This window comes from Mustelus asterias, chromosome 9, assembly GCF_964213995.1.
Source record: "Mustelus asterias chromosome 9, sMusAst1.hap1.1, whole genome shotgun sequence".
NCBI classification, from domain to species: domain Eukaryota; kingdom Metazoa; phylum Chordata; class Chondrichthyes; order Carcharhiniformes; family Triakidae; genus Mustelus; species Mustelus asterias.
This window is the reverse complement of record NC_135809.1, coordinates 37,547,304-37,573,001: the sequence shown is the minus strand read 5'-3', so window position 1 is coordinate 37,573,001 and position 25,698 is coordinate 37,547,304. Positions and strand designations below refer to the sequence as shown.

At 45.7% G+C, this 25,698-nt stretch overlaps 1 protein-coding gene across 1 annotated transcript in view; it reads left to right on the top strand.

Moving 5' to 3' along the window:
* Positions 1 to 6,846: 6,846 nt before the first annotated feature.
* LOC144499216 (synapsin-3-like) overlaps positions 6,847 to 25,698 on the top strand; it is a 224,711-nt gene continuing 205,859 nt past the window's right edge. Inside the window, exon 1 of the mRNA XM_078221335.1 lies at positions 6,847 to 7,160. Coding sequence (XP_078077461.1) covers positions 6,847 to 7,160 — 314 coding nt within the window. The remainder of the gene's footprint in view (positions 7,161 to 25,698) is intronic.

Genomic DNA, 25,698 nt, shown 5'->3' with positions numbered 1-25,698 from the left:
GCATTCCTTGGGGTTTTTTATTTAATATAAATTTTATTGACCGTATATTTTTATTGACTACAGAACCATTCAGCCACGTAATTGGGAATGGAGTTATTGCATTTGCAGCTTGACAGTAACAGAGAAATCACGCCAAAGAAAGAAAGGGCTTTCATTTATATCGAGCCTTGCACATACCCAGGACCACTCAAAGCACTTTACAGGCATTTAGTCATTTTTCAATTCCAGTTGGAATTGTTCTGTGGGTAAGTGTGGCAGCCAATTTCCAAACAGCAAGGCCCCTCAGACAGTCATATCCATTACTTACGCCTGGGCCAATCATCCAACAGAATTAATTATATTTCAATCTGAGCTACATTTTCAAAGTCCAGACTATCGGCTGAATAAAACCTTCTCTGTGATTGGGATTGATTCTTGCTTTGCACAGTGTATTATGGGGCCTGATGACTTTGGATGCCATTCACAATGGGGTGGAGGTGTGTTCTATGGAGCAAGTGGGCTCTATGTTAGCAGGGCTGCCCCTCAAATCCACAAAGGGCACCCAGAAAATAGTACCTCGCCCCCTTTTCCTCACATCCTTTTGAAGAAGTTTTTAAAAAGCGGCCTGTCTAATCCCACCAGACTATCCATGCCAATGATATGATGGCACAGGCAACGTACTATTGGGATCAGTTGGCTTGTGAACAAGTCCGGTTGACCCATGATTATTTATTTAAGTATGGTGGACGATGAGTTCAGGGTGGGTGGGACGCTGGTGGGATTGGCACACATCTTATTTAAGTGCCACCCCCCTCCCCCGCTGAAAACGCCCAATGGGGAAGGTAAAATGCAGCCCATTGTTTCATGAAGGAAGTGAATCGATAATGTCATTGCCAACTTTAGTTAATGTAATGGGATGATTTAATTTAGATTTCCCTCTTTGGACAGCTCTCAAACCTGCAGCTACACTGCGACTTCTGCCTGACAGCCCCAGTGTGAGGCCCTGACAGAAGGCCTGCACTGAGTGGTTGCTTGAGCCATGAAAATAACCACATCAAGAAGAGTAAGTCAGATAGATCCCTGCAGAGGAGAAACCACACATTCTCAGAAATCCTACAGGCATTCTGGCACACTCCTGCTGTCAGGAATTGGCTGCCAGTGCACTGAGGGCTCACAGAATAGGCCAGAACTATATACAAATTTAACACAGACAAAATCTCTGCATTGCAGAAGGAGGCCATTCGGCCCATCGAACCTGCACCGACAAAAATCCCACCAGGCCCTATCCCCGCTTAGTTACCCTGCTAATCCCTCTAACCAATCTATTACATCCTGGGACACTAAAGGTTAATTTAACATGTCCAATCAACCTAGCCTGCACATCTTTGGACTGTGGGAGGAAACTGGAGCACCCGGAGGAAACCCAAGCAGAATGTGCAAACTCCACGCAGACAGTGACCCAAGTTGGGAATTGAACCCAGGTCCCTGGAGCTGTGAGGCAGCAGTGCTAACCACTGTGCCACCGGGCCGTCCCAATTGTGGTTTCCCTTCCATTAAAGGAGACAATGCCAGGGGCAGAGAGCTTCAAAGTCAGGAGCATCCTTGAAACCTGCCTTGGGATTCACTTACAGGCCAGAAGAGGAGATGCTGTGTTGAAATGGGGCCCGTGTACAGACTTATGTTTGTGTCCTGTTCTGAACTCCTGAAGTCAGCGATGCCACAGTAAATGAACTGACCCACTTTTATAAGGAGCCAGACAGGTGCTTCCCAGTGCTGGCTAGTAGGGTTGCCAGAGCATATTGCAGTAGCTGGCCTCTGTCGCTTCTCCCACCAACCTCCCAACTCTAGTGGGTGTACAAAATACGCTCATAGTGGCACAAGTTTCAAGCAGTGAATACTCTGGACGTACGCTGTATCTGTGGTAAGAATAAACAGCAGAATGCTAGTCCTCTGCTGAATGGATGAATACCATACTCATTTATTTTCCCTGTAATATTCACTCCTTGTACCTCTTGGCTTCCTGGACAAGTGGTCAAACAGGGGAAGCTTGTTTCAGAGCACCAGGCAGGTAGAGGGATCTAGGAGGTTGGGTTGCAGGAGCCTCAGTCCCTGAACTTGCCCAACAGGTTCGAGATTCTTGCTCCCTGTGTGGACGGAATGGGTACTGCAGGGAGGATGAGCAAACTCACCATGGTACAGGGACCTGTTCGAGTGGAGGGAGAAAAAAGAAATGTAGTCCTAATTGGGGATAATATAGTTAGGGGCATTGACATTGTTCTCTGTGACCAGGATCGAGAATCCCGAAGATTGTGTTGCCTGCCCGGTGCTTGGGTTCGTAATGTCTCATCTGGGCTGTAGAGGAACTTGGAGTGGGAGGGTAAAGACCCAGTTGTCATGATCCACATAGGTACCAATGACTTAGGTAGAACAGGAACAAAGATTCTGCTAAGGGAGTATGAACTGCTTGGAACTAAATTAAAAAGCAGAACCAAAAAGGTAATAATCTCTGGATTACTACCTGAGCCACGAGCTAATTGGCACAGGGTCAATAAGATTAAGGAGGTAAATGTGTGGCTCAAAGATTGGTGTGGGAGGAATGGGCTTGAATTCATGGGACATTGGCACCAGTATTGGGGAAGAGCGGACCTGTTCCGATGGTATGGTCTTCATCTGAATCGTGCTGGGACCAGAGTCCTGGCGAATCATATAACTAGGGCTTTGAACTAAATAGTGAGGGGGAGGATTCATTTGTATGGAGAACTAGAAAATCAAAGTTAAAGGAGAGGGTAGAAGTGCAGGTTATTGGAGCTGAGGGCTCAGGAGAGGTTAGTAAAGTTTCCAGACTACGTAATAGAACAGAGTATAGAAGGTGGCAGGAATCTAACCTCAGGCAGAGCAAAAAAGGTGACAAGTATGAGAATGAGGGTGTTGTACCTAAATGCGCGCAGTATACGGAACAAGGTAAATGAGCTTATTGCGCACATTGAAATTGGCCAGTACGATGTTGTGGGCATCACAGAGACGTGACTGCAAGGGGATCAGGGTTGGGATCTAAATATCCAAGGATATGTGTTCTATCGGAAGGACAGGCAGATGGGCAAAGGGGGCGGGGTTGCATTGTTAGTAAGGAATGAGATTAAATCGATAGCAAGAAGTGATATAGGACCAGAAGGCATAGAATCTCTCTGGATAGAGTTGAGGAATCGCAAAGGTAAAAAGACCCTGATGGGGGTTATCTACAGGCCCCCTAGCAGTAGTCAGGATGTGGGGCAGAAAATAAATCGGGAGATAGAAAAGGCATATAAAAAAGGCAATATTACAACAATCATGGGGGACTTCAACATGCAGGTGGACTGGGAAAATCAGGTAGGTAGTGGATCCCAAGAATAGTAATTTATGGAATGTCTAAGAGATGGTTTTTTGGAGCAGCTTGTGACAGAGCCTATTAGGGAACAGGCAATTCTGGATTTGGTGATGTGTAATGACAGTAAGAAGTTTAACAACACCAGGTTTAAAGTCCAACAGGTTTATTTGGTAGCAAAAGGACTACTGTTGGACTTTAACCTGGTGTTGTTAAACTTCTTACTGTGTTTACCCCAGTCCAACGCCGGCATCTCCACATGATGTGTAATGAGGCAGACTTGATTAGGGAACTTAAGGTGAAGGAATCCTTAGGGAGCAGTGACCACAATATGATAGAATTTACCCTGCAGTTTGAGGGGGAGAAGCTGGAATCAGATGTAATGGTATTACAATTAAATAAATGTAACTACAAAGACATGAGGGAGGAGCTGGCCAGAGTTGATTGGAAAGGGAGCCCAGCAGGGAAGACAGTGGAATAGCAATGGCAAGAGTTTTTGAGAGTTATTCAGGAGGCACAACAGAAATTCATCCCAAGGAGGAGGAAACATGCTAAGCGGAGGACGAGGCGTCCATGGCTGACGAAGGAAGTCAAGGACAGCATAAAAGCAAAAGAAAAAGCATACAAAGTGGCAAGGATTAGTGGGAAGCTAGAGGATTGGGAAGCCTTTAAAAGCGAGCAGAGGACAACTAAAAAAGCAATAAGGGGGAAGAAGATGGAATATGAGTGTAAGCTAGCTGGTAATATAAAAGAAGATAGGAAGAGTTTTTTCAATATATAAAAGGTAAGAGAGAGGCAAAAATAGCCATTGGACCACTGAAAAATGAGGCTGGAGAAGTACTAATAGGAAACAAAACAATGGCAGAGGAACTGAATAGTTCCTCTAGTTGAAACTAGAACTAGAGGGCATAGCCTCAAAATAAGGGGAAGCAAATTTATGACTGAGTTGAGGAGGAACTTCTTCACACCAAGGGTTGTGAATCTGTGGAATTCCCTGCCCAGTGAAGCAGTTGAGGCTACCTCATTGAATGCTTTTAAGGCAAGGATAGATACATTTTTGAACACTAAAGGAATTAAGAGTTATGGTGAGCGGGCGGGTAAGTGGAGCTGAGTCCACAAAAAGATCAGCCATGATCTTATTGAATGGCGGAGCAGGCTCAAGGGGCCATATGGCCTACTCCTGCTCCTAGTTCTTATGTTCTTAATAGTTACTTTGCATCAGTCTTCACAGTGGAAGACACCAGTGGGATGCCAGAGCTCCAGGAGAGTCAGGGGGCACAAGTGAGTGTAGTGGCCATCACTAAGGAGAAGGTTCTGGGGAAACTGAAAGGTTTGAAGGTGGATGAATCACCTGCACCGGATGAACTACACCCCAGGGTTCTAAAAGAGAAAGCTGAGGAAATTGTGAAGGCATTGGTGGTCATCATTCAGGAATCACTGGAGACAGGGAGGGTACCAGAGGACTGGAAAGTAGCGAATGTAACACCGCTGTTTTAAAAGGGAGGGAGGCAGCAGATGGGAAATTATAGGTCTGTTAGCCTGACTTCGGTCATTGGCAAGATTTTAGAGTCCATTATTAAAGATGAGATCACAGAGTACTTGGAAGTGCATTATAAAGTAGGACTGAGTCAGCACGGCTTTGTCAAGGGGAGGTCATGTCTGACAAATCTGTTAGAGTTCTTTGAGGAGGTAACAAGGACGTTAGGTAAAGGAGAACCAGTGGACGTGATTTATTTAGATTTCCAGAAGGCCTTTGACAAGGTGTCGCATAGGAGACTGTTAAAGAAGTTAAGTGCCCATGGTGTTAAGGGTAAGATCCTGGCTTGGGGAGAAGATTGGCTGACTGGCAGAAGGCAGAAATGGGGATAAAGGGGTCTTTCTCAGGATGGCAGCCGGTGACTGGTGTTGTGCCTCAGGGGTCAGTGCTGGGACCACAACTTTTCACAATATTCATTAACGATTTGGAGGAAGGAATTGAAGGCACTGTTGCTAAGTTTGCAGATGACACAAAGATATGTAGAGGGACAGGTAGTGTTGAGGAAGCAGGGGGGTTCCAGAAGGACTTGGACAGGTTAAGAGAGCGGGCAAAGAAGTGGCAGATGGAATACAATGTGGAAAAGTGTGGGGTTATGCACTTTGGAAGGAGGAATGGAGGCATAGACTATTTTCTAAATGGGAAAATGCTTAGGAAATCAGAAACACAAAGGGACTTGGGAGTCATTGTTCAAGATTCTCTTCAAGTTAACATGCAGGTTCAGTCGGCAGTTAGGAAGGCAAATGCAATGTTAGCATTCATGTCGAGAGGGCTAGAATACAAGAGCAGGGATGTACTTCTGAGACTGCATGAGGCTGTATAAGGCTCTGGTCAGCCCCCATTTGGAGTATTGTGAGCAGTTTTGGGCTTCTTATCTAAGGAAGGATGTGCTGGCTTTGGAAAGAGTCCAGAGGAGGTTCACAAGAATGATCCCTGGAATGAAGAGCTTGTCGTATGAGGAATGGTTGAGGACTTTGTTTCTGTACTCATTGGAGTTTAGAAGGATGAGGGGCCTCTTATTGAAACTTACAGGATACTGCGAGGCCTGGTTAGAGTAGACGTGGAGAGGATGTTTCCACTAGTAGGAAAAATTAAAAACAGAGGGCACAACCTCAAACTAAAAAGATGATCCTTTAAAACAGAGATGAGGAAGAATTTCTTCAGCCAGAGATTGGTGAATCTATGGAACTCTTTGCCGCAGAAGGCTGTGGAGGCCAGGTCATTGAGTGTCTTTAAGACAGAGATAGATAGGTTCTTGATTAATAAGGGGATCGGGGTTATGGGGAAAAGGCAGGAGAATGGGGATGAGAAAAGTATCAGCCATGATTGAATGGTGGAGCAGACTTGATGGGCCAAGTGGCCTAATTCTGCTCCAATGTCTTCTGGTCTTATGGTCTCACCACCACTTGGGCCACAGGGAGGGAGAAAGGCGCTTCATTTTTTTATGACCTGACCCCACATTGTCATAATGGGATATTGGATGTCAACAATTCGCCATGATGGCAGTAGTAGTCGTGCACCTTTTGTAATTCTGGCAATGACAGTCTTTACCGTATTAGTTGAATCTGGCAATATTACATTTCCCCTTGACAGCTAATTTGAACTTCATTGGATCCAGAGCTGGGGCCAACATTACTGATTAACATTTAACATTGTTGGGTTGGTTCATCAGTGCCAGTAAATCCTGTCTCTCTGATTGACGTGAAATGTCTTGTTCTCCACAGGATAGATACCTGGGAGTGGCACGGAGAAGATTCCAATCCAACAGTTGACCGTTTGTCTTCAGGGACCTTCAGGTCCTGACATCTTCCTGCTCGCTACAACTTCCCTGTATCCAACTAACCATAAAGAAATCAAGAACCACCACCAAGATACTTCAGAGTTTGAAACCTGCTGGGTTTCCATCGTAGACGTATTGAACTCTTGACCTTTCACCCAGATCCTCAGAAAACTCTTTGCATTTCTCAGGAAGATGAATTACTTACGGAGGCGCCTCTCGGACAGCAGTTTTGTGGCCAATTTGCCAAACGGTTACATGATGGACTTGCAGCGTCCCGACAGTTCGACCAGTTCGCCGGTGTCCCCGGCCACTGAGCGGCGCCAGCCGCCGGCTCCCTCTGCAGGCTCCACCATCCTCAGCTCCATCTCCAACGCGGTCAAGCAGACAACGGCAGCAGCTGCCGGACTAGTGGAACAAACGGGCACTGCACCCCCACCTGGACCCACTGCCCCTGTCGTACGCAAGCCAAAGATCCTCTTGGTGATAGACGACCCACACACTGACTGGTAGGTGTTTGTTGGCATGGTTCATTGTTGGGTTAGTGATTGGTACAGAAAGGTTTTGGCTGGAAGGGAGATACTGCAGGTATTGGGCTAGACCCGTGGAATAAAACCGATAGCTCCATCTTTTAATATTCTGAATTTGTGGGTTTGATTTTATGGTAGAGTGGTGGTGGTGTGGGGGAGGTGATTGAAATTGGACCAGTAAGCCATATTATCTCAGGCATACCGTTCTGGGTGGAATTTACAAGCATTTCTGCTCCTTATGAGCACCTCCCATTCTATTCACAGGTTAATACGTTTTCTCTTTTGTGTGGTGTTACACATTTGTCCTTTTTTTGCTCATTGGATCTCAGCAGAGTTACTTTATGTCCAAAAACAAAATACTGTCAATGCTGGAAATGCGAAATAAAAATAGAAAATACCGGAAAACCCCAGCAGCTCAAGCAGCATCTGTGGAGAGAAACAAAGTTAATGCTTCCGGTCGATGATCTTTCATTATGTATGCTTGCCCATACCCTGTAAAAGCATTAACTTAGCAGGGACAAAAATGCAGCCTTGATTGTATGATAGAATGTCGACCGGATTTTCGTGGAGGATGCTGGAAGGTCAAGTCAGGAAATATCCTGACCTGGCAGTCTCATCCGCTTTAAAAAGGGGATTTTCACTTCATGGAGGTGGGTGGGGAGTGGGCGGAGGAGTGGGGTGGGATGGGGGGGGAGGAAGAAGATGAAGTCAGGCCCGCTACCTGAGAAAGGATATACTGGCATTGGAGGGGGTGCAGAGCAGATTCACTAGGTTGATTCCGGAGTTGAGAGGGTTGGCTTATGAGGAGGGCCTGAGTGGACTGGGGCTATACTCATTGGAATTGAGAAGAATGAGGGGAGATCTTATAGAAACATATTAGATTATGAAAGGAATAGATAGGATAGAAGCAGGGAGTTGTTTCCACTGGCAGGTGAAATCAAAACTAGGGGGCATGGCCTCAAAATAAATGGGAGCAGGTTTAGGACTGAGTTGAAGAGGAACTTCTTCACACAAAGGATTGTGAATCTGTGGAATTCCCTGCCCAGAGAAGCAGTTGAGGCTACCTCATTGAAAGTTTTAAGGCAAGGATAGATAAATCTTTGAACAGTAAAGGAATTAAGGGTTATGGTGAGCGGGCGGGTAAGTGGAGCTGAGTCCACAAAAAGATCAGCCATGATCTTATTGAATGGCAGAGCTGGCTCGAGGGGCCAGATGGCCTGATCCTGCTCCTTGTTCTTATGTACTTCCAGAGGCAGCCCTGAGGGAGCTAGGGAGGCGAGCGGATGGAAAGGCTAGCAGGGAAATCTGAAACATTGGCCTAGTTTTAATGATGCATGTTAGACCCTTAAACCCTCTGCCTATCCACCCCTATAATTCCTCATGACCTCTCATATGCCCCATGCTCTTCATATTTCCTGTGCCCATGCGTACTCCCCCTGTCCTCTTCATGCTCCCTCATATTCACCTGCTCCCTCATACATCCCATACTCACTCATAGATTTCCATGCTCCCTCTTACTCCCCATGCCTCCTCCATGACCTCTTGTATTCCCCATGCCCCTCCAAGTCCTCGATATATCTTGGATAACCCACTTACCCATTATTCATTATGGGCAGACCTCAGGATCTATTTATTTGAAATGGAGATGAGAAAAATATTGGACTTCAAACAGTCTAGTAGATCCCTCACTCAAACACACTACTGAAAAACTCAATCATAAAGCAATTAAAATGAAATCCCCCAAATGATCAATCTGTGGTAAGAACATCTATTTTACTAACTGTATGATAGACAGTTAATTTTTAATACACTCTCAAAACCTCCAATTAAAATGCAAACAGAGCCCCTTCTGAGTTAAGTGGTTCTGGACCTTTTGAAACTCAGCCAAGCTAAGAGTGCATGGAGGCACAGTGGTTAGCACTGCTACCTCACAGCGCCAGGGACCCGGGTTCAATTCCTGTCTTGAGTCACTGTCTGTGCGGAGTCTGCACGTCCCCCCCGTGTTTGCATGGGTTTCCTCCGGGTGCTCCAGTTTCCTCCCACAGTCCGAAAGACGCGTTGGATAGGTGCAAATTCTCCCTTGGTGCACTCGAATAGGTGCCGGAGTGTGTCGACTAGGGGATTTTTGCAGTAACTTCATTGCAGTATTAATGTAAGCTGACTTATGGCACTAATAAATAAACTTTAAAAAAACTTAAGAATTCATAACTGACGTATCTATAAGAACGAACCCTGGGAAATGTAAACAATGGAATCTATTGAAATGTAAAGTTCAGACTTTTTTTCTAAGCTATACCAGATGTTCTGCCAGTCAAAACAGTCCAGGAACAGTTGGGGCTATGTTTTTCTCGAGCAGAAATCTGCTGAAGATCTATCTTCATTTTGGGCATTGAAATGATTGGAGTTTATCACAGAGAGATCCTGATCATTGCAGTACAAACATATCCCTTTTTGTAGTTCAAAGAAGGGTTCCAGGAACAGGTGACTGCCTTTTTTTGTGGTTCCTCACAGGGGCTGGAGTGCCCCCATGGTTTACACCCCTTCTGAGTGACCATGAATCATGCCCACATACTGAATGGGCCTGATTCTACTAAACCTAACTGCCCACCGTATATGGAGCAGGCAAGAGTGGGAGGTGTGCATGCAGGCGAACTACCCACACCCTTATCCTGCAGTGACATAAAATGCTGGATATAGGAATGGAGGCTGGAATTACAGCATTTGGACTTGCCTGCCATTATTAACCGGTTGCTGAGTTGGCTCAACTCAGCAAAATTCCAGGTGTGTCTGTGTGTGTGTCTGTGTGTGTGTCTGTGTGTGTGTCTGTGTGTGTGGCAATTCAGGAGACCATGGCCCAGGACTTTGCCCCAGGTTGGGTGCACTGAGGCAGGAAATTTCCCGTCCCAGCAAATCTAGCCTTTAAAAGTGTCCACTCACAGGTTGGAACTTTTGGGAGTCGGGACAGGTGACCCCAGAGCTAATGTGCAGGCTACCGGGTTGTGAAGACGAATTGGTGCAAGATCTGCCTCTGTACCCCAGAACTATGTTTAAAACAAAAATCATTCCTCCATCACTCACCCCTCACTCCCTACACTCCTTTTGCCCCATCCATGCCAACCTAGCCTACCCATGCCCAACCACCATGAACCCATATGCCATATGCCAACTCATGTCACCCCACCCACCCCATGACCCTTATACCTCCATGCCAACTTACTCATCCTCCTGGCCCCCATATCCACTATGGCAACCCATGTCCCCCACTCACCATCCATTGTCTTTACTCCTTCCATGCCAACTTACCTACTATCCTTAGACAGTTCCTTGACAGCTTTGATACTTTCTGGATAACTTTGATACCTTGACAGTTCTTCAACAGCTGGACAGTTCTTAACAATTCCCTGACAGTGAGTTTAAGGAGTCATCAAAGTTCCTTTCAGAGTCTCACTTAGGTTCAGAGCCATACTCTGGACGTAACAGGAATGAGTGACTGGGACAAATATTGTGTTAAACCCCAATTCAATTGAATATTGAAAATGAATAATATGACAATCATAATTGATAATATAAGAAAAGAGAAAAATACGTAAAAAGGAAGAAAGATAACTTTATTGAAAGGAGAAAGCACTTTATATATCTGAAGAAAAGAAGAAAGACAGATTTTTCTAAAGCATAAACAATAACCCCAATGTGGTAACTGCTCTTTACAAGTGCCTGCCCTGTCTTTATTCTGCTGTTGTTCACAGTGCGATGTTTCTTGTGGACTGTATTCTTGCTTGAGGTAATTTTTCAAAGGGTCATCTTGTTGTACAATGCAGTACTGTTCAGGTCAAAATTCACTTACATAAACAAATTAACCTTCAGGATAGAAACATTGAGATGTTATTTTTGAACTGAGCAAACTGCGTTCATTACTGAAAAGGCTTGTTCAATGGTGAATTGGATGCCTAGCAAACACAAAATGATCCAAGTATTCTATTGTCTTTTTGTCCGTCTCTTTAAGAAAAGCATTCCATCACCTTTCAGAAACATGTGCTTTAAGTGTTCCAGACATGTGAATGGAGATTATTGGCTTTGCATTTGCCCATTCATCAAAGCAGTGACTCTCGTCCACCAAACTTAGGGTGGGAATCCTTGTGAAGCAAGTGGCAAGGCTGCTTTGTACATTACCCACACTGGCATACTTCTCAACAAGGCCCACTGGAGAATTTCTGTGCACTCAAAGGCAGGGTCCAGTACTCCAAGTAACTGAGAGATGTTGAGAACAAAAAACTTGACTGCATCATAAAATTCACTTTCTTAATTTCCCCAATATCAACCAAAGAGTGCAACAGGGTCTTTGTGTCTGGCGTGACACACCTTTCTCTGTGCCTCTCTGCTAAATTATCCTGAAGGATATGAAAATGCAGCCAGTGCAACTTCTGTCACTAATGAGTTGTTTTTCTTGATTGCTCCCCCATCTTCTGAAAGGTAGCTGTTGATTAATAGCAGAAGAAAGCTAGACTCTCATGCAAGGGTCATTGAAGACTTCTTCAGCAGTGTCTTGCAGTGTCAGCATTTGTCTTGAGAGAGAAAATATGTGCATCAAAATCAACAGAGTTCTGTCACTCATTGGTCCAAGAGAAAGGAATCGTGTGCAGCCGTGTTCCAGCAATTTAGAGTACGGTAGTCGAGATCGACAAATCTGCAGAAGTCGGCGCAACCAGCCTAAATGTGGGAGTATTTATAAACTTTCACATTGAAGGACTCAAAGTCAATCGGAAGCTGCTGCCTGTAGACAGTTATGAATTATGTCAGCATTACAACCAATACTAAAGACATGTTTCCTTCGTTTGACTTGCAGTTTACAACATATATTGTTTCTTCCCCATGATTGTAGCACCGCCACAATTTGAATTGGTGTCTGCACAAAACCCAACCAGCCCCAGCCAGCACTGATTTTCCACCCCCGCCCCCCACCTCACCCCCTGATGGCCAGCCTCGATAGCCCTCACTCCCTCCCTCTCCCAGCGATCCCACTTGCAGAGTGGCAGCGAGTCCTCCCACCATTGATCGCCCCACCCCCTTGGCACTGCCTGGTGTCTGGTGGGCAGTGCCAAGGTGCCCAGTGGGCAGTGCCAGTTTGCCCCTTGGGCAGTGCCAGGGTGCCACTCTGGCACTGCCTAAGGGGCACCTATCTTATCCTCTACCTCCTGGGGAGTGGGGGGCTCAATGGCCTCTGTTTCTTCCAGCAGGGTCGGGCACCTGTTCCCCGTTAGTGAGGAGTAGTCGTAAATGCTGCTGGAGGGAACTACTTCCAGTGGTGGGGGGGAGACACTAAAGAGCTCGGAGAATTCCATCCCGGGCCCACTAATCATATGGAAATGTCAATTAGAATGACGTTTCCATATGATGATCACCTCCGTGTCAATTTCCAGCGTGGAGTATGATGAGGCCAAAAAACTTACCTTGGGAGACATGCGGAGGCCGTGGCGCCCAGCGTGAATCCTCAAAATGGCCGTCGCTAATGTCTCCTGGCCCTGCTGCACCACTAGAGAACTGCAGTGGACTGGGAGACTCGCCCCCTTAGACTTCCAATTTCAGATTTTCACTGAATTCAAATTTCACTATCTGCCATGGTGGGAACCCGGGTCCCCAGGGCACTACCGTGGCTCGCTGCACTACTAGTCTACTAGGACTGCAAGACTGCTAGTCCAGTGACTATACTATTACAGCCTCCTCTTACTACTAGACTCTGAATCGCTAGTCCAGTGACCATACTACAACTTTACAGTCTCCTCCTACTGACCTGTTATATTTCCCCACAGTTCAAATCAATCACAGGACTGGATTTTCCGGATGGTAACGTTTCCCGGCCTGCCACCTATGGAGTCACCAGGGACTGTATCCCCACCAACGTCAAGAGACCCACAGCCTATTAATGCTCTGTGGCGATACTTGTGTTTTGGAGCCATTAGTTGAATATGATGTGATGGTGATTTATTGTAAAGATAATTACTGTTGGTCAGTATGATTGCACAGAGCTCCTCTGGGCTTTCTCTGGAAACTCTGCTATACAAACACTGGAAGTTGTAGCCACAGATGATTACCATGCTGCAGTTCCCAGGATGCAGATTTCCACAGAAACAAGAGCTGACAGAAGATATTAAAACAATTTTTCTTGTTTAGACCATACTCCTGGCAATCCCTCATGGGCCTTTGAAAAATGCATTTCATGAATTTCAGAATGATATAAGCTTGCATTAACCTGATTAAGGTTTGAAAATAAATGACCTGCTACATTCCTACCAAATGGAACCAATCTGTTACCTATCACGTTTGTAACCCAGGGAAAGCTCACTGCTTTGCTGAAGCCCTCGCTTTGTCTAGATTTTACAGTATTTATGAATAATGACATATCATGTTGAGAAGTTCTGACATAAGCCAAAAGAAATATCTGTCTTTGATATAGAATCATAGAATGGGTATCGTGCAGAAGTATTGAGCTCAGTGTCTGTTCTGGCTCTCTGCAAGAATCCACCTCACCTCACTCCCCTGCCTTTTCCTTGCAGCCCCGTAATAAATGTTATCTCTTTAGATAATTATCCATTACTCTTCTGAAAGCTACAACTGAATTTGCTTCCAGGAAACCTGCAGCATGAGCAGATCATGATGCTAGTCAGCGTCTAATGCTGATTGCCGCAAGATTTACTATCCTCGACTGCTCAGGGAGACGAGAGATGAAATTGCTGGGCCTCTGACGGAAATCTTTGTCGCTTCTTTGGACACGGGTGAGGTCCCTGAGGATTGGAGGATAGCGAATGTGGTCCCGTTGTTTAAGAAGGGTAGCAGGGATAACCCAGGAAATTATAGGCCGGTGAGCTTGGCGTCCGTGGTAGGGAAGTTGTTGGAGAGGATTCTTAGAGACAGGATGTATGTGCATTTAGAACGGAACAATCTCATTAGTGACAGACAGCATGGTTTTGTAAGAGGGAGGTCGTGCCTTACAAATTTGGTGGAGTTTTTTGAGGAAGTGACAAAAACGGTTGATGAAGGAAGGGCCGTGGATGTCGTCTATATGGATTTCAGTAAGGCATTTGACAAAGTCCCACATGGCAGGTTGGTTAAGAAGGTTAAGGCTCATGGGATACAAGGAGAAGTGGCTAGATGGGTGGAGAACTGGCTTGGCCATAGGAGACGGAGGGTAGTGGTCGAAGGGTCTTTTTCCGGCTGGAGGTCTGTGACCAGTGGTGTTCCGCAGGGCTCTGTACTGGAACCTCTGCTATTTGTGATATATATAAATGATTTGGAAGAAGGTGTAACTGGTGTAATCAGCAAGTTTGCGGATGACACGAAGATGGCTGGACTTGCGGACAGCGAAGAGCATTGTCGGGCAATACAGCAGGATATAGATAGGCTGGAAAATTGGGCGGAGAGGTGGCAGATGGAGTTTAATCCGGATAAATGCGAAGTGATGCATTTTGGAAGAAATAATGTAGGGAGGAGTTATACAATAAATGGCAGAGTCATCAGGAGTATAGAAACACAGAGGGACCTAGGTGTGCAAGTCCACAAATCCTTGAAGGTGGCAACACAGGTGGAGAAGGTGGTGAAGAAGGCATATGGTATGCTTGCCTTTATAGGACGGGGTATAGAGTATAAAAGCTGGAGTCTGATGATGCAGCTGTATAGAACGCTGGTTAGGCCACATTTGGAGTACTGCGTTCAGTTCTGGTCACCGCGCTACCAGAAGGACGTGGAGGTGTTAGAGAGAGTGCAGAGAAGGTTTACCAGGATGTTGCCTGGTATGGAGGGTCTTAGCTATGAGGAGAGATTGGGTAGACTGGGGTTGTTCTCCTTGGAAAGACGGAGAATGAGGGGAGATCTAATAGAGGTGTACAAGATTATGAAGGGTATAGATAGGGTGAACAGTGGGAAGCTTTTTCCCAGGTCGGAGGTGACGATCACGAGAGGTCACGGGCTCAAGGTGAGAGGGGCGAAGTATAACTCCGATATCAGAGGGACGTTTTTTACACAGAGGGTGGTGGGGCCTGGAATGCGCTGCCAAGTAGGGTGGTGGAGGCAGGCACGCTGACATCGTTTAAGACTTACCTGGATAGTCACATGAGCAACCTGGGAATGGAGGGATACAAACGATTGGTCTAGTTGGACCAAGGAGCGGCACAGGCTTGGAGGGCCGAAGGGCCTGTTTCCTGTGCTGTACTGTTCTTTGTTCTTTGTTCTATTCTGGATCTCACAGGTCCTGTTAATGCTGTCTCTTAATTACCCCTAGCTGACCATGCCAATAGCTGCACAAGCAGCCTCCACTGCTCTTATGGACCTCTATGAAACTTCTAGGTGAGGAACTGTTACTAAGTTGGTGGAAGCACTATGTACCATGCTGTTGGACGAGTCCATACAAAATGGTTTGAATCAGAAAAGAGACCTTTGATTTGAGTGGATTTTGAACACCTAGCGAATAGTTTTTTCTCGCTTGTCAGGGCTATGGTTGTAGTCCTCTTCACCTGCTGCACTGTTATAATCTAGGTCAGAAACTCTAAAGTGTTTTATGAAGTCTGCCTGGATCGTAAGTTTTGCAATTTGAACTTGGCTAGGAGTAAGCATGAGATGTTTCACTTCAGATATGATTCAAATGACCCACTCGGGAGCTTTTCTCAAACCAAGTTTATTGAAGAATACTGTTAACATATAGCAATAACTTTAGCCAATTACAAACAAGGAACAAACAGCCATGATATTGTATAAAGCTATGTGAAATGTTCCAACCAAACAAACATCTCTATAACAAACACCTGCCACAGGTTTCGCACAGAAAATAAGGATGCTCGTGTAATGCTGGAACTTGGTCCTTTGGTTGGAGAATTGAAACTCTGACTTCCCAGCCTTGTAACTTCCAGCAAACTTCAAGGTAGAGATAATACCACTAGGTTTTCCCAGCAAACCACTTCAAGAGACAGAGACACTATAGATACTAGCTAGCAAACCACCAACAGAAGAATTTCACTCCAAGAAGGCAAGAAGACCTGCTTCCAGCTAGCCAGCAGAATTTATAATACCAGGAGAGAGAGAGAAAACCTGCCTGCAACTTGAAAACCAGGACAGCTGCTGACTCTGAACCAAAACTGAAAGTGAATCCTTGGATTCCTCTGTGGAGGAACCACATGACTTTTTGACTTGTCAATCAATCTTCCCCTAATAATTCAAAAAATCATAAAATCCTTGACACTGCATGAAGCCCAGAGTAAAAATAAATAAAACCCCATTTAAACCATTGAAGCAGCAATAAAAGGACTTCTAACCAGGCAGCTGATGCCACAATGAAAGAAAATGCTTACAATGTGCAGAGAACATGATTTTTAAAAAAGCATTCCTTAAAGGCACACTAGCATCACAGTACAAACATAGAGCACAGGCAACAAAGAGAGGAAGCTGTGTGCAGCAGGATGAGGAGGCGAACTCTCAATGGAAGCTGAGTCCACTAAGGATATTCAGAAAGCACTTCTACACCCAGCTCGACCCAGGAGTAGTGTCTGAGGCGACAAAGGTTTACCTCCTGCAACCAGACCCACCACTGACCAGCAGAGCAAAGAATGGTGCTTGCAGTAGCCGATAATGACACTACCTCTCTCAACTTCTACACCTCAAGGTCCTTCTTTAGTCGGAGGAATTTATGCTCCTTCAGTACTGGCTGTCGGATGAACAGTCTGATTAATTGGCAAAAGTGGAGGAGTCAAGAGAGGTGGTGGTGAGATAGAGCTGGGCATTAACAGAGTACGTGTGCATTTTCGGATGATGTCACTGAAACTGAAAGGTCTGGGAAATTGAAAGGTCTGAAGGTGGATAAATCACCTGGACTGGATGGACTACACCCCAGGTTCTAAAAGAGATAGCTGAGGAAATTGTGGAGGCATTGGTGGTGATCTTTCAGAAATCACTGGAGACAGGGAGAGTACTAGAGGACTGGAAAGTAGCAAATATAACACCGCTTTTAAGAAGGGAGGGAGGCAGCAGACGGGAAATTATAGGCCGGTTAGCCTGACTTCGGTCATTGGCAAGATTTTAGAGTCCATTATTAAAGATGAGATCACAGAGTACTCTGAAGTGCATGATAAAATAGGACTGAGTCAGCACGGCTTTGATGTCAAGGGGAGGTCATGTCTGACAAATCTGTTCGAGTTCTTTGAGGAGGTAACAAGGAAGTTAGATAAAGGAGAACCAGTGGACGTGATTTATTTAGATTTCCAGAAGGTCTTTGACAAGGTTCCGCATAGAAGACTGTTAAATAAGTTACGAGCCTCCATTCCTCCTTCCAAAGTGCATAATCTCACACTTTTCCACATTGTATTCCGTCTGCCACTTCTTTGCCCACTCTCCTAACCTGTCCATGTTCTTCTGCAGCCCCCCTGCTTCCTCAATACTACCTGTCCCTCTACATATCTTTGTATCATCTGCAAACTTAGCAACAGTGCCTTCAGTTCCTTCCTCCAAATCGTTACTGTATATTGTGAAAAGTTGTGGTCCCAGCACTGACCTCTGAGGCACAGCACTCGTCACCGGCTGCCATCCTGAGAAAGACCCCTTTATCCCCACTCTCTGCCTTGTTGAGGGAGGGAACCAGGGATATATTATTGGGGCACATCAGAGAGAGTGGTGCGGGAGCAGGAAAAGGAGCCATTATAATTGATGCAGTGTTACGGTTAGTTAGAAACCACTGGAACCAGATGAGAACAGTCCCACCCAGCTGATGACAGTGGAGAGATGTTGGAGGAGGATGGTGTGGTCAACTGTATCAAAGGGCACAGAGAGGTCATGAAGAACGCGGAGGGAACGTTTATCTTTGTCACAGTCGCTGAGAAGATGTCAGTTGTGACTTTGATAGAGCACTTTTGGTACTGTCGAACTTCAAATCACATTGACATTTATCACAGTTTCTTCACGTAACAGCGCTTTACATGCAAAGCAAATATTCTCCAGTTATATCTGCTGTTAGTGAGAGCAGATTGCTTAAAAATTTAAGAATTGATTTTTCTTAACAAATTGGTCTTCCAGCCCTTCCCACTGGTGGGATCCTCTGGTCCCTCCTGTGATGGTTTCCCCAGTGGCACAGCTGGTGAGTAACGCAAATGGCCATTGACCTCGGCGTCACTGAAAAATTGGAAACCTGCCGTGGGCAGGGGGAGGGGTGCGAAGGTCCCAGCCCAGGAATGAAATGCCCTATTTAGAATAAGTTAAAAGGCTATGCGTTTTTAAAAAAATGTTGAAACTTATTTTTGCCTGTAAACAGAAATTTTAACATGCACTAAAATAGACTGAAGATGAAGCTCAGAGTTACAAAAAACAGGATGGGGGAGTAACTGAGCAAAGTTTCTTCACAAATTCCACTTTATTCACTACTGTACATGTACTGAAGTTGAATCCTAACAAAAATCCCACTGCTGGAATAAAATGCCAGAAGGTGGCAGTGTTCTTAATGTGTTTGCCAGGCATGTTTTCAGTCTGCTACACAGCACAAGCAGCAGTCCTGGATCATATTCTCATTCTATTGCTAATACCAGGGTCACATGGCAAGCTCCTGGAATCATAGAAACCCTACAGTGCAGAAGGAGGCCATTTGGCCCATCGAGTCCACACCGACAACGATCCCACCTAAGCGCCATCCCCGTAACCCCACATATTTACCCTGCTTATCCCTCTAACCTATGCATCCCGGGACACTAAGGAGCAATTTAGCATGGCCAACCCACCTAACCCGCACAGCTTTGGACTGTGGGAGGAAACCGGAGTACCCGGAGGAAACCCATGGAGACACGGGGAGAACGTGCAAACTCCACACAGACAGTGACCCAGGAATCGAAGCCAGGTCCCTGGAGCTGTGAGGCAGCAGTGCTAAACCCTGTGCCACCGTGGACCCTGTCGCATGAGCCATCAGAGGAAATGAATCTGCCCAAAAATGACCTGTTTAATGGTTCTAAACCATACAAGGCTTAAGGTTGTTTAAAGCTGCAGCAAAAACTCTCAGATGGTGAAGACATCTCATTCAACCAATCGTAGTTATATGATAGAATAAAATAAATACTTTTAACAGTAAATAATCACTTTGTTCAGGAACTGAAAGAAAGCTGGGGAAGAATCCATGTGTGGAGCAAAGTAGGTCTTTAAGGAACTATTTATTGAGTGTTTAACGGAGCAGTCTGTACTTGTAATGAAAACATCCTGGCTGGAGTGTGTGTTCCACATGCTGTTGTAAAACATGGACATATAAAAGAGTAGAACCTTTCCATTAGCTGCTACCAGCATAAGTTAAGAACAGGAATAGGTCATTCATTCCCTTAAATCTGATCTGCAACTTAACTCTGTTTATTCCTGATATCCGTTCTGAACAAAAATCTACTGAAATCCGTCTTGAGAATTCAACTCGCCCAGCACTGGAGGAGAATTCCAGATTTCCACACACTTTGTGTAAAAAAAATATTGCTTCCTGATTGTGCTCCTATCTGGCCCAGCGTTCATTTTAAGGTTATGCCCCCTTATTCTAGATTTGCTCACCAGTGGAAATAGTCTTTCTGTATTGTAGCAATTCAGCCAAAGGCCAGTTTCATGTCACCAAACACTCTTTATTGTGCACCAAGGAGAAAAACTGCACCTGCGGCTTACAGCTAGACCGTCTACACCTCAGGACCTACAACGTTATCATTGTGCGCACCTCCACTCGCTCAGAAAGCAAGCTGGTACTCCATGAAGCCTACGGGGAGGTCTATTGATGATCCACCATGACCTCCATAGTCATCGTAACATTCCTCCCCCCCCCCCCCCCCCCCCCCCCCACCTTTGGTCTGTGTCTCTCCCAGCAACCCTAGTGCAAGAAGGTCCTTTCTGTCACATGGCAGTTGGTCTACGGTCCGTCGAAGGTGGGCTGGGTCAGGTGGTGCAAACCCAACAGAGGAGCATTGCCAAGTTACTGATGCAGGTCCATCCTCAGGTTCTGCTTCAGCCCGGAGGCCCACTTCTACTGTCTCCATCTCCGAGTCCGTACCTTCACTATCCGAGGGGCTAAAGTGAAGTCAGCTTTGAGTTGAGGGCTGGTGCTGGCAGCTGCCATCTTCATGGCCAGTGGTGAGGCTCACTCAGGCATTAACTCCCTGGCTCTGAGATGGTCCAAGTGTTTCTTTTAAGGTTTTACCCTGAACTTTGACCTTGTAAGATACTGGTTCCGTTTTCTCCATAACAATCTCAAGGACCCAACATGAACCAGATCACTTATTGCAAAAGTTCTTTCTGTATTTGCAGAATTGTTATTTTTTCTTTGGTTTTCTTGTTGGCACTCCACCCTCCCTGCCAAGTTTGGGAATCATGATGTGGAGATGCCGGCGTTGGACTGGTGTAAACACAGTAAGGAGTCTAACAACACCAGGTTAAAGTCCAACAGGTTTATTTGGTAGCAAATGCCACTAGCTTTCTGAGCGCTGCTCCTTCGTCAGGTGAGTGGGAGATCTGCTCATAAACAGCAAACAGGGCATATAAAGACACAAACTCAATTTACAGAATAATGCTTGGAATGCAAGTCTTTACAGCTAATCAAGTCTTAAAGGTATATCGGAAGGGGGATAGAATATAAAAGCAGAGATGTCTTGCTGCATCTGTACAGGGCATTGGTGAGGCCACAGCTGGAATACTGTGTGCAGTATTGGTCCCCTTATTTGCGGAAGGATATATTGGCCTTGAAGGGAGTGCAGAGAAGGTTTACCAGGTTGACACCAGAGATGAGGGGTGTTGATTATGAGGAGAGACTGAGCAGATTGGGTTTGTACTCGTTGGAATTTAGAAGGCTGAGGGGGGATCTTATAGAGACCTATAAGATAATGAAGGGGCTGGATAGGGTAGAGGTGGAGAGATTCTTTCCACTTAGAAAGGAAGCTAGAACTAGAGGGCACAGCCTCAAAATAAAGGGGGGTCAGTTTAGGAGAGAGTTGAGGAGGAACAACTTCTCTCAGAGGGTGGTAAATCTCTGGAATTCTCTGCCCACTGAAGTGGAGGAGGCTACCTCGTTGAATATGTTTAAATCACGGATAGATGGATTCCTGATCGGTAATGGAATTAGGGGTTATGGGGATCAGGCGGGTAAGTGGAACTGATCCACTTCAGATCAGCCATGATCTTATTGAATGGCGGGGCAGGCTCGAGGGGCTAGATGGCCTACTCCTGCTCCTATTTCTTATGTTCTTATGTTCTTACAGACAATGTGAGTGGAGAGAGCATTAGCACAGGTAAAAGAGATGTGTATTGTCTCCAGACAGGACAGCCAGTGAGACTTTGCAAGTCCAGGCAAGCTGTGGGGGTTACAGATAGTGTGACATGAACCCAACATCCCGGTTGAGGCCATCCTCATGTGTGCGGAACCTGGCTATCAGTCTCTGCTCAGCGACTATGTTGTGTGTCGTGAAGGCCGCCTTGGAGAAGTCTCACTGGCTGTCCTGTCTGGAGACAATACACATCTCCTTAACCTGTGCTCAACGCTCTCTCCACTCACATTGTCTGTACCTTTAAGACTTGATTAGCTGTAAAGACTCGCATTCCAATCATTATTCATTATTCTGTAAATTGAGTTTGTGTCTTTATATGCCCTGTTTGCTGTTTATGAGCAGATCTCCCACTCACCTGACGAAGGAGCAGCGCTCCGAAAGCTAGTGGCGTTTGCTACCAAATAAAGTTTGGGAAGGGCAGGCTTATTCTGCTACAAAGCTATCCCATTAATAGCACAGGAGCAACACCTGTAATGTGTGGTATGGTCCGGTAATCAAACAGAAATCTTGCCAGTTTAATCTCCATGGATGTTGCTGGTTGTTTCTCCATACCATATTTGAAGGATTGAACCGCCCATTCTGCCAGTCCATTTGACAACAGGTGATGAGGTGCTGTTTGGAAGTGTTGAATACCATTGGAGAACACAAAGATCTGGAAATCATCGCAAGTAGAAGCCTTATCATTATTGGAAACTGGGAATTCCGGTATTCCATGTGTACTGAAGCTTTGTTGTAATTTCTCAATCGTAGCCTGAGACATCTTGGAATCCATACAGCGCACCTCCAACTACTTGGAGTGTGCGTCCACCATGATTAAAAACATGGAACACATAAAGGGTCTGCAATGTCCACATCTATATGCACCCATGGCCTGTCACTCCCATGGGTGTAGGGAAGCTGAAGGTGGGAGTTTTAGATTTTCCTGGCACAGGTCACAACGCTTGAACAAGTCTGTGATGTCAGAGTCAAGTCCGGGCCACCAGACATAACTCCTAGCTAGCATCTTTGTCTTTGATACTCCTGTGTGGCCATTATGTAGTTCCACTAATATTGGACGTTGTCCTGGGGGTAGAACAATTACTTGGGACCCCCAAATGAATGATCCTGTCTTTGACACTAAGTTCAGCATTCTTAATGAGGTAGGGTTTCATTTCTTCAGAAGATCATCCTTGGAATCCACCGCATAGGATCACCTACCTTATTTTGAATAATGTTGGATTGTTTTGGGTCCAGGCCTTAATCAGCCTTGCTGATACTGGCAAGGTCTCCAACCAGTTCAGAGTTACTACAACCTCTTTCAATGCTGGTGAAGGAGCCAGGCTTGTGGCAATGGAAGGTGACTCAGTGCGTCAGCTATCTGGGTTTCTGGATGCTGTTCCAGGAGATATTCGTAGGCCACGAATAACATGTTCAGCCCCATATCCATTGCCTACAGTGCAGAAGGAGGCCATCCAGCCCAAAGAGTCTGCACCGACTCTCTGACAGAGCATCTTAACGCAGGCCCTGTTACCCGCCCTATCCGAGCGGAGGCAATGGGGGGGGATTGCCTTGTCCTATTTGAAAAGCCCCGGTAAGGGTTTATAGTCAGTGACTATTAAAAAACATTGACCGTAGATGGAACTTTTTCACACTAAATACGACGGCCAACTCTTCTTTCGCAATCTGAGAGTACCTTCGCTCAGAATGGGTCCTGGAGGTGTACATGATGGCCTTTTCCGCAACAGTACCCTGTTGTTGTTACATGTTATCTCCGTTTTTCTTTGTTGGTAAGGTTTAAGTAGCTCTGAGATATTGTATCGCCACCCTTGCATCATCATCTTCTTCACTTACGATAATACCGGGTCACTTTCTGTCCATATTCTTGTGTGTTTAGCAAAGTCTCTATCAAGTGCAGTGCCAGCGCTATCTCTTATGGGGCCAGCGGTGATGCTACTGTCTGTGGCAAGGGTAACTGGCTGAGCGCATCCGCATTTGATATTTCTGTCCCTGAAAATGCTGGAACACATAACAGTACATGCTAACAAGAGATGCCGCCTCTGCAACCCTGCAGAAGTAATTGGTGGCACCGGCTAATCTTCTCTTAATAAACCTAACAATGGATTGTTTTCTTGAGATAAAGGAAGAACAAATTTGTTGGCCACTAAACCTGGGAAAAATATTAAAAACACAAACGCCTCGCCCAACACAGAATCGGAGCTGGCGAGGGGCGGATAACGGAAATGTCCGTTGACCTCGGGCAGGAATTTCCGATCTCGCTGGAGCAAGGCTGTAAAATCCCGCCCCATGTCTCTCTCACATAGGTGTCAGAAATAAGGGAAGTTAGAGTCCAATAAAAAAGTAAATGGATTTACAGATGTGCCCTTTGACTGTCTTTCAGGTATAGATTGTTAAACATTGTGGCTGATTTCGGTTATCTGATTTCTTAGATGCATGATGTAGAAGATGTTACAATTCTTACGGGATGTTAATAGATTTTTGTGGTACTTCAACTTCTCAAACTCATTAATTCATTTGTTCCAAGCGAGAGAGCATTCTTCAGCCTTTCCCTCTTGCTGAAGTCTCTTGCAAAAGTCTCCCTTCAGGATCTGCTCTGCTTTACCTCACCCAATGTGTATTTGCATGGGGGTTTGGGTGGGTCTGTGTGTGGCAGCCATTGTTTCAATATCCAGGGCATTTTGTATTTTAATGTCTCTTCCTTAGATAGTGATAGGTGTCTGGATTAGAAAATGATTCTCTTTTCACACTGCCTTGAGGGCTTACCTTGGAATGTGGCTGTACATTTTTTAAAAAGTTAACTCGGTTCAGATTGCAGTGTTTGTATTGTGACTTGTGGCAGCCATCTTTAGTCAGTGTCTTTACCTGTTTTTCTAAAGTCCTTTTTAAACCGTTCAGTGTATATTTGGTTTGCTGGTGAAATTACAGATTGACCTCATTCAGCCATAATTCCTGTCATTTTACTGTGCTGTAACCATTCCTTGGACTGAGAGTCACCATTAAGGACCAATATGTCGATGCTCACTTACCAAAATGATAACTAAAAGATCTAACCTTATTCATCTTGGTTTGGAGTAAACTTGGACCATGAATTAACCATTCATAAAAATGGCAGCTTTATTGCATTGAACGTGGAATTACCTCATCATCCCTACTTTTAATGATCAAATAATCAAGTTAGGAAGTTGAAAGTTTTTCTTGTGTTTTTTAAAAATAAGTTTTATTTTTCATCGGATTTCAAAGGCTGACTTGCATGTCTGCTTATTTGAAGGAAGAAGCCAAATCTTCCCAGGGTTCAGAATTATCCGTTGTTTATATAGTTCCCTGAACTTGAATATAATGCTATTTGAGTTGGGTCCCTGCCTGCCTCGGGTTAGCCTTCACCTGCTTTTCCTGTGGGAAGCTGAACACCATGGGAAGGCTGCAGAGATGACATCTTAACAAGAATGCAGAACGATACACTTGTCCCAAATGGCTGCATGATACAGACTGACTAAACCACGGAAGGGGCACCTCTCCTTTCACTTCCAGAGTGGCTCTCACGTGTCTTATGGATAAATGAATTGTCTGATCTGTTACTTTGCAAGCATAGAAGGTGAGAATTGATTTGTTGAACTTGTTCATGTAATACTTTGTTTGTGCCAACAGATGGCCTTGCTGCACTGTATAAACGACTTGTGATCACTGTACACAAACGTTTCATTGGAGTGTGAGCCCATCTCACTACCAGCGGCAGGCAGATTTACAGTCAGTGGAGCCCTGAGCTCACCTTCAATTCTGCACCCACCCCACACACCCCAGGCGGCAACCTCATCCCCACACCGCCCAAACTTCACCCGCACGCTTCCCCAAACCTCCCCCCCCCCCCCGCACCCCCACCAAACCTCCCACTCGCACCCCCCCACATCCTGGGCTGCATCCTCACACCCACACCCCCCAAACCTCACCGCCACCCCCCCCAAACCTCACCCCCACACCCCACCCCCTCAAACCTCACCCCCACTCCCCCAAACCTCACCCCCACTCCCCCAAACCTCACCCCCAAACCACACCCCCCCAACCCCCCCACCACAACCTCACCCCCACCCCCGCACCGCAATCTCATCCCCAATCCCCCAACCTCACCCCCACAAACCCCCCGCCTCAGCCTTTCCCCCCACACCCAAGCTCACCCCTCCCCAGTCACCTTTACCCTGTAGCTTGGATCTTGTTTGTCTCCCTTC